This window comes from Caenorhabditis briggsae (assembly GCF_000004555.2).
Source record: "Caenorhabditis briggsae complete genome, chrI, whole genome shotgun sequence".
In the NCBI taxonomy this organism is placed as follows: Eukaryota; Metazoa; Nematoda; class Chromadorea; order Rhabditida; family Rhabditidae; genus Caenorhabditis; species Caenorhabditis briggsae.
The window spans coordinates 7,231,651-7,241,056 of record NC_013489.2 but is presented as its reverse complement, the minus strand read 5'-3'; the positions used below and the strand labels follow the sequence as shown (position 1 = coordinate 7,241,056).

At 37.4% G+C, this 9,406-nt stretch overlaps 2 protein-coding genes across 2 annotated transcripts in view; both read right to left on the bottom strand.

Moving 5' to 3' along the window:
- Nucleotides 1-1,032: 1,032 nt before the first annotated feature.
- On the bottom strand, nt 1,033-3,986 carry Cbr-spe-4 (the record flags this gene model as incomplete). The annotated part of the gene is made up of 8 exons (XM_002646197.1): nt 1,033-1,136; nt 1,184-1,381; nt 1,603-1,851; nt 1,896-2,130; nt 2,178-2,251; nt 2,351-2,486; nt 3,026-3,280; nt 3,786-3,986. 8 exons carry the CDS (start codon nt 3,984-3,986, stop codon nt 1,033-1,035), a joined length of 1,452 nt encoding a protein of 483 aa, XP_002646243.1.
- Nucleotides 3,987-4,432: 446 nt separating this feature from the next.
- Nucleotides 4,433-9,406, bottom strand: part of Cbr-unc-13 — a gene marked incomplete at both ends in the record, with an annotated part of 40,376 nt that continues 35,402 nt past the window's right edge. The window contains 8 exons of the mRNA XM_045237114.1: nt 4,433-4,531; nt 5,929-6,029; nt 6,077-6,204; nt 6,247-6,406; nt 6,471-7,339; nt 7,388-7,660; nt 8,078-8,583; nt 8,831-8,920. Coding sequence (XP_045094707.1) covers nt 4,433-4,531; nt 5,929-6,029; nt 6,077-6,204; nt 6,247-6,406; nt 6,471-7,339; nt 7,388-7,660; nt 8,078-8,583; nt 8,831-8,920 — 2,226 coding nt within the window. The remainder of the gene's footprint in view (nt 4,532-5,928; nt 6,030-6,076; nt 6,205-6,246; nt 6,407-6,470; nt 7,340-7,387; nt 7,661-8,077; nt 8,584-8,830; nt 8,921-9,406) is intronic.

Here is a 9,406-nt window from a genome sequence, read left to right as displayed (position 1 = left end):
TAGTTCTAAATGTGTGAAAAACTGCTGAAATACTAAAATGTGAGAAAATGAGAAATCGCACAACATGCTCTGGCAAAATCCGCGGTTGCGAATGGCGAGCGAGGTTTTCTGAAAACACTAGAAGACAGTTTCCCGAAATCAAGAGGAAGAAGTCCAATAAAAATAAAACTTTTTGAAGATTACGATAATATTTGTTCCGGCACTTTTAGTCATTATCATCGGCTTTCTCCTCCTATCGAAAAATTGAAAAGTTCAACTCTCAGCTTAAAAAAAAAAGTTTTCCGAGAAATATGTTCTCAATGTGCCCACTTGGGTCGAAGGCAACGGGTTAGAAATCGCGACCCAATAAAATTGAGATTTTAGAAAAAACTGCTTCTGAATTATTTGACTGAGGATCAAACTTTCAAACGTTGCGCGAAAAAATCACACATTGCAACTCGTCGATTAAAATTAATTAGGTCAAATTCACGCCAGCTTCGAAATTTCTGAGTTTCTTCTGGCCTAAAAGTTATTTGGGGCGCGTTTTTTGACCCGTTGCCTTGGACCCAAGTGTGTGCCTCACAATCAGAGAAGGAAGAATCAGAGCGAACAAAGAGAACGGAAAACAGAAAACAGATAAATTTCATATTTTATGAATCACTAACAGATAAATAAAATGGCTGTTTTGACGAAACCAATAATCATGGGAACAGTAGAACGTACTTTAAACTGTTATTCTCATTTCCATAATTTTTTTCCTGCTACCCTAGACAAAAAATTAACGGCTTATGAAACTGATAAGAAACATAAAAAGCGGGACGCACTTTTTTTTCTAGAGAATGTAAACCTTATCGAATGATATGAAACTTCGATTTTGGAAACGATCGTTCATCCAATGGGAGAGAGAAAGTGAAAGAAGACAGATATGAATCATACACGTTTATTTTATATGTCATTTTTGTAAAACTGCATCTAATAGAAAATTATCCGAAAAATATTACAAATCACTTTATTTATCAGCGAAAAGTTTTAAACAAGTTTATCTCATCCTCTCTAGACCCAAAATTCCTGAATCGAATCGACCAAAAATCTGGAAACGAAATAGCAAAAAGTTCCACAGATGACAGGTAATGGCAAAGCAGGAGTCGTGGACTCTTCTGGAAACTTTTCATAGAGATTGCAAAAATATTATTGTAATATTTACCGCTAGAAAGTACAGTAAGGGTTGCAATAAGACCAAAAAGAATTCCAAAAGCGGCGAATCCAACAGAAATCGGGCATCCACCAGTGGCTGCTTGTCCAATTAGAAGGCTATAGAAAACAAAGTCTCCGAATCCAAGACGAACAGTTTCTGGAAATCGGCATATCTCAGAAAACAGTCTTCCAGAATTTTTCGATTTGACTGGAAATTTTTGAGTATGCTAAACAAAAATAAAGCTTCATTTTTGTATTTTTATGCGTCATATCTCATTACGGGTATCTGCAAAAAGTTGTCAACTACAAAATTAAAGCTCTATTTTTGTTTAATATACTCTGAACATTTCAGATAAATCGAAAAATTCTGGACTACTTTCGTAGGAATCCAAAATTATCCACTCTCAACTGAAAATCATTATAAGTTACCTCCATCATTCAAAGCGTCAGCAGCAGTTACTGTAGCATCGTTCTGATCAAATTCGTTTTGTTGATGAATCAACTCATTCCACTCTTCTGGAGCACATTCGGCAGCAGTACTAACATCAGATGATGAGAACACAGATTCAGATGACGTTGAGGATTCAGAAGATGATTCTGTTGTATCAGATTCATTATCGAATAACTCTTCATCGCTGTTCTTCTCTTTCAGGACAATTGGCGATGGTTCGGTGGTCACTGAAAGTTGAGGTCCATCTGAGTTATCAATGGAGCACATTTACCCATGGGACTATGCGCAGTGCTTCCTGAATCCGGATTAATCGCATTCCTTCTCTGTCGGATTTTTTGTAGGAATTCGTCATCCTTTTCATCCTGTTTCGAATACAACTGAATCAATTCCTTTACATCTTTTCGAAGTTTTCTTTCGTCATTCAAATTTTCCTGAGAATCCTGCGCCATATCCATTCCAGCACTCTCTCGTTTGTCTTCTGCGGCAAACATGAGGATTTTCAGAATCTGGAAGAGTTTTTTTCTAGGCCATGATTTTCTAGGCCGCAATTTACGTTATTACTGTAGTCGGACGCTTTTTCTTGGACTTTTTTGAGTGGTCCCATTGGGGCGAGAACTGCGAACAAGTCTGAAAATTTTTACACTCTTTCTGTGTTTAAAAATCTGGGTTCCACGAAAATTTCAATTTCCGATAATTCCAGAAAAATCCAGAAAAATCCCGGCTCACCCCAAAAAAGAACAGTCCACAGGACAAACCAAGTCGTGTGTTTTGGAAATGCTCGGAGATAGAAAACTGCGATCAATGAACAGTTGGAGACGACGAAAAATTGATGAAGTAGGAGTGATCCGTTGGCAAGGAATGCCTGGAAACTTTTAGATTTTTTGAAACTTGGAATATGGAAAAGGACTAAAAAAAATTTTTAAAGTGTTTTTTTCAATGAAAAATCCTAATTTGAAGATTACAGGAGCACTTCCAAATGTTCTTATTTACCTGAAAATCACAGAATAAACTAAACAAAAATAGAGCATTAATTTTGTAATTGACAACTTTTTTGCGCAAACGCGCCCTAATGAGATAAGAGGCATAGAGGCGTCGCACCTCTATACGAAGGGGGAGGTGGCGGCGCGGGCCTACCACTTCCGCTTGATATATCTTGTTATAGCGCGTTTGCACAGAAAAGTGGTCAACTACAAAAATAAAGCTCTATTTTTGATTCGTCTACTCTGAAATCTTTAGATAAGTCCAAAAATTTTGTACAACTTTTGTAGGGCTTCAAAATTGACTGTTTTTCACATTCTGCTAAGCTTGTGGAAAACTTGATTTTTTTTTGGAATTTAAGTTTCTCAAGTTCTAAGATTCCAAAAACTAAGAAATTCCAAACATAAATAAAAAAACCCTCACATAAATGCCCAAACATCCATAGACAACTGTTGGAATTACAGTCAATGCCACTGTCAAAATGAATTGATTCTCATCATTTTGATCAAAAATCTGAGAAAATAAATCATAAATCGTCTGTCCAGAAACACCGAAAAGGATCAGAAGACACGAAAATGTGAGCCATGATTTGACGATTCGACGGAAATCGTAAAGAACGAAAGCAAGCATCACGAAAGAGACACAACCGAGAACCAGGATGGTACAGAAGCCGTTGATCTGAAAAATAATCCTAGGTTCTGAGATTTCACAAATTCAGATATGAAAAAACTAAAGAATTCAGAAATTTTTGAAAACCCGAAATTTAGAAAAAAAATCCGAAATTCGAAAGCTTTAGGAATTCAGTAATTCGGAAATCGGTTACTGTAGCTGGGTAATTTAAATATTATTGCATATGGAGGAGGAAGTACTACTGGGACTGACGAGGAATACTGTAGTAGAATTACGAATTGCGATTACTGTAGTTTCGAACATCATGACCTCTTTTTCAAAAAATTTCAGGAATTCAATAAATTTAGAATTCGGAATAACTCCAGAGCTTTTCAAAAAAAAACTCTAGGTTCAAAACTTCGGAAGAAGACACAAAAGTTAAATTGTGTCCAAAAATATTCCAGATTTTTTTCTAATTTTCTAAGTTTCCAAGTTTTGGAGTTTCCGAAATTGTTTACGGTAGCTTAAAACATAAAAACTAATGTATTTGAAGGAAGTGATCTTGACTACCTACCAATCCATCTAACGCCGGATTCCCGGTTGTCCAATTGAACGAATCATCCAAAAAGTACATTTTACTGAGCTCAGAATTCACTTCCATATGATAGATTCCAATCCAAATTGCCAGAGTTAATGACATATTCACAACCACTGAAAACAGTGTCCATTGCAGTTGAGACGAGCGTCGGAGCTCAGTGAGCATCGAGCGGAGCATCTTTGGGATTTTGAAATTTTCAGAGTCTTTTTTGTGCTTGCTGGCAGTTTCAGACGCCACGTTGCTAACTGTGTCAACTTTCGGCGACAATTTTGAGGTCAAATGGTCACACGTTTCGATTCATATTTCATAAAACTTTATTAAAATTTTAATTATTTTTGGGTGATCCCAAAAAAGGCACAAAAGCAACGGTCAATTGGTGACCGAAAAAAGGGAGTAAAATATATAAAATTTTGGTCGCAAAAAACAAACAAACAACAAAAAAATTAAAACCCATGTTGTAGTTAAAAGAACATTTGAAAGAATTAGAAGATTTGAAAATGTAGGAAGTAAAAAAAAGAATCTCAGAAGACAAAATTTACAGGTACTCGAGTTTGGGGAAAAAAGTAAAACGGGTGGGGAAACTATTGCTTTGTTTTTTTAAAGGATTTTTAAAGGCACTTTTATCACGTTCTATTGATGTTTTGACTGGAAGCCGATGCGGCCATCACGGTTTCCGTCTCGTAACGGCATTCGGTTTTCAGGCGGACGAAATCTTTGGCGACCTGCAAGATTTGATTGGTTGTAACTTTTGAGGTACAGTGCGCGTCATAATTATAGGACACACCTCCCAAATGAGTGTTCCGAAAAAACCAAAAAAGATAACTAAATTCTGTGAATGCAGTTCGATTCAGGGATGTGATTTTACGTTTACGAATTTTACGAATTTTTCGGATTTTAAGGTGTTTTGGTACTCGTAAAATTAAATCCGTAAAATTCGTAAAAACTGGATGAGTGTTTTTTCACCGTTTTTGTTCAGAATTTACAGTATTCCGGTTCATTTTCATGTTCTTGATCTAGTTTTGAGTTGATTTTATGCTCACATCTCATTTTAAAGCATGAATTTTGCTTCATTTTCAAAATATTTTTTTTTCCAAATTTGAATGCGTTTTTCTCACAATTTTGCATTTTTTAAGGAAAAAAAAATATAGAAAATTGTTGAAACCCTATAGAAGCATTCGGTTCTACGATTTTCAACATTTGCGGACCATTTGCCAATTGCTTAATAATAAAACTGCAGTTTTTTTTCCATTTCAATTAAAGATTCAGTTTTTTTACGGATTTAACGAATTTTACGATTTTACGAGCTTGTAATTCGTAAAATAAAAATTTTACGCACATCCCTGGTTCGATTCAGAGTGTGGAAGAACCTATGTTCACAAAATTCCAGATTAATTGAGCCATTTTTATGCCCACAGTTCTGAAAAGTCACTTTTTAGGCCGCGTCACAATTATACACTTTCCAGGGGTGTCCCCTGGAAAATGAAAAATCTCAAGTTTTTTAAGGAAAAAATTCAAATTTTCAATTTGGTAATTTTTTGGGATTTTGGAATAAATCGTGAATAACTTTCCCCCTGGGTAAGCTTTCCGGCTGAAATTTATAGGAAAAGCCTAAAATTTTACACATTTCATCAATTTATAGATTTTTGTTATATTTGTTTTGAAGAAAGTTATGGGTTCCTTTAAGCGCCGCGCCCCTAGGATCCTTCGGCTTCGCGTCAAAAAACCGGCCATTTCGAAACCGTGGTAATGTAGGCGAATGGATCAATTTCAGACTACAAAAACAACTTTAGGCTTGTTTTTTCAAATACGCTTTTTTATGGTAGAACACATTCTGAAAATCGGAAAAATTCAAAATTTGATGTTCTCAAAAGTAGAAAAATTCTTTAATTTGTTCTACCAGGAAAATCATATTTTAAAACCCTAAAGTTGTTTTTGCAGTCTGAAATTCATCCATTCACCTGCATTACCACGGTTTTGAACCGGTTTCGAAGTGACGCGGAGCTGATCTTTCAAGTCTACACTGGACGCAGAGAAAGCAGACACTCTCGTTTCTCTGCACCCCCCCCCTCTCTCTCTCTCTCTCTCTCTCTCTCTCTCTCTCTCTCTCTCTCTCTCTTACCTCATCAGTCTGTCGTTGCGATAGAATCCTCAACAAGATGAGACCAGTCTCGTCGATGTGAAGACGAGTACCGAGTTGTACCCACATTGCGCAGGATCCCGCTGTAACAAATTTTTGATTAAAAGTATAAAAGGCGCAAACAGTATACCTTGATCAACGACAGCCGACAACTGAAGGACACCAACACCCACGATGCGATCTTCACGGGCGAAGCAGTAGTCCTTGACTTGGAACATGAGCTCGTAGTGCTCAGGTTCTCCTTCATTTCCGAGGAAGCTAAAAATATGTTACTGTATGATTACAGTAGATCATACTTACAAATGAAACGTTTCATTAAACTTCGGAGCCCAGTTTCCAGGTTTGCTCTTCGTGGCACATTTGCGTTTTTTGTCCGAGAGATGTGGTCCAACGAGATGGACTTCGACAAATGGCTTGAATGCTGATGACGTTTGCCAGCGGAGATCGTTGGCAGCAAGGACTGGAAAATTGAAAATTCGATTTGAATCCAAATTTTAAAAAATTGAAATAAGAAAATTGCTCACTTTTAACGGTGACTTTCTGCTCGCCAGTTCCTGGATGACTGAATAAATCGACTTGTACACTGACCTCTCCAACTGGTTGTTCTTGACTTGGAAGATCTACAAAAAATCGATAAATCAATAAACCTTTGATCTTCTTCCTCTTACCTTGTTGTCTCTGGCTTGTAATAAACGTCTTGATCAATTGCTCGGTTGTCTGTGTATACAAACTGAGAGCATATTTCAGGGATTGAAGTTCCGGTGATTTCTCGAAGAACGACTTCTTCAAACCCTTTCCAGACGCATGGAAACTGTCTTTAATAGCATCCAAAGCACAATCCAGCACCGTGCATTGTTTCGGAGTAAGCGATTTCTCTGATTCTCTAGCAATATCCATCATATCCTTCACAGAGTTCATTCCTTTGATACTTTGAATATTAGTAGACATGAGCTTCGTAACATCTCCGATCTTTGCATTTGGAAGTTGTTTGAGAAGTGCCTTATCTGACAGAGGGGGTAGTACAACTCTCTTCTCCATATTCACAATTGTTATTTTCCACAACTCCTTGAGAATGTACTTGAGCACTGTCTTTTCACACTGATCTGCATATCGTCTCAGCGAACCTTCCAGAAGATCCATGAGAGGTTCCAGAACAGCATCGGCTTCTGGTTGGACCTGCGTCTTTTGCAGTTGGGGTCCCTTGATCTTAACCAGCAGCATGCCCAGTTTGATTGTTTGCTCATGAATATGGGGTTCCAATGTAGCAACGAATTCTGCGGAGAGCTTGTCGAGCACCGCGTTCAACTTCTTTTGAAGGATAGTAAGCACGTGTCCAATGTGTTCGTCGAGTTCGGTACCTCCCATCGTTTCATAGATTTTCTCAAGTTGAACACTGAAAACAGGTTTACGGGTTGAAGGAGAAGCTACTTTATAAGCTTACCGTAACTGCTGAACATTGTTCATCAGAATACACGCCAACTTCTCGTCATGCGCAAACTTGGGGAAGTCTTTTTGTACCATATCGGCGTACGCGAGGAGCACTTTATTGAGAGTTTTACTGAATCGCTTCATCATGTCCGCCGACACTTCTGGATTAGGACAGTCCATCTGTTTGAGCAGCTTCAGAGCAGCGTTCAGTTGTGTGAAGACGTCAACGACACTGTTGGAGAATTTCGTGTGCTCTGATGTTTGTGGGAAATTGTCCGCCTTGTCGCTGAAATAATGTTTTTGTATGGATGTGTTTTCGAGAATCCGGAAGTTCGGAAGTTTGGAATTTCGGAATTTTAAAAATTTTGAATTTCAGAAATTCCGAGAAGTTCAAAACTTCAGAAATTTCTAGAAATTACAGAAAATTCCAGGAAATTCCAGAAAACCCCGGAAAATTTCAGAAAATTATGACGTTTTCCAAAATTCAAAATTACCAAAATCACCAAAAAATTATAAAAATTCTAGAAAATTTCAAAAATCCATTATTGTAGCTTTGGTAACATAAAGATTAATACATTTAGAAGAAGCTATCATGACTTCTGTGACTGATGAGGACTACTGTAGTAGGATTATGTCCTTTGTCCATTGAAACCATGTATTTAGCTCTAATCCATCAAAGACTTCCAATAAAAAAGAAACCTACACATTATATGCATTTCTCAAAATGTCCATCGAGTGCTCGTCATTTTCATTGAGCCAATCCATAACAAATGGAATGAACCACGCCGGAAACTCCGGAATACCATTTTTGTAGTTGCTCAGCTCACTGATATACTTGAAGTAGAATCCTTTAACCTTGAAATACAAATTCATGTATTCCGGAGTTTTGCATTTCTTCTTCTCCGCATGCTCCTCAAGTGCCACCTTCAGATCCGTCTTGTACAGCGTCCATAGGGTATCCGCAGACAAGTTTCCGACGTTAAGATCCTGTGGAAACTGATTCAGTGTCGGCGCATAGCTCTTTTGATCCTCTTCAATGACTCGCATGATATAGTCGATGAATTCGTACCAGAATGTGACCGATGTGTCGTTGATTGCGAACTGCTCTTCGCATGCGACGAACATCATTTGATATGTTTGCTGCATGCAGGCTTTCGCGCATTCGCTAACCACAGTGCAGGCTCGCGGTGGGCTCACTAGTTCGAGAACCTGCAATTTCGTAATTTGCATAACGCGCTTGCACAAAAAAGTTGTCAATTTGTAAATGAAGTTCTATTTTTGTTTAGTACACTACAATTTTCAGACGAATCGAAAAATTCTAGACTATTTCTTAAAAAGATACATTTTTGTCCGGTGCTTTATCTCAAAGAGTTTCCGTCTTTTTCAGCAGAACGAAATTTAAAAATGCGTCCTATTATCTGTTTGTCCCGATGTCCCCTCACTTAATAAAACTCACTTTCATACGAAAGAACGTAATCGATGTCAACAGGTCTACGGTGGATTTGAGATCCTGTAGTTTGGCGGGCGACGACGACGGGAAATGATTCTGAAAAAAGTAATTTATCTTTTTTTTATAATTTTTTGATGGTAATGGATTTGACATTTCAGGTTTGAGTTTTGATATAAAATTAAGAAATTTTAGATGATTTCTAGTGGCATTTCTATTTTTTCCCATGTCTGCGGCCACAAAATCAAAGGCTTAGCGCATCAAAAAACCTCAAAGACGAGGAAAAAGAAGGAAAAAAGTTTGTCAAGTGTTTTAGAATGTGTCAGAATGGTTGAGAAGATGGACAAGTGCAAAGAGAGCACTTTTTTGGAAAAAAAAAGAAAATTTTGGGGTCCTTGACCACAGGAAGAGAAGTTTTGTTTTTAGAGGAAGAGAGAGGAGAAAAATTGAATTTGGATTTGAAAAAAATGGATGAAGAGAGGGGAAATGACGAATTTTTCGAAAAATAATCTTATCACATTTTTAGATGAGGATTTAAAAAAAGTTTTCTTTTTTGCATACATGTAGATGGCCGGGCCGGGCCGG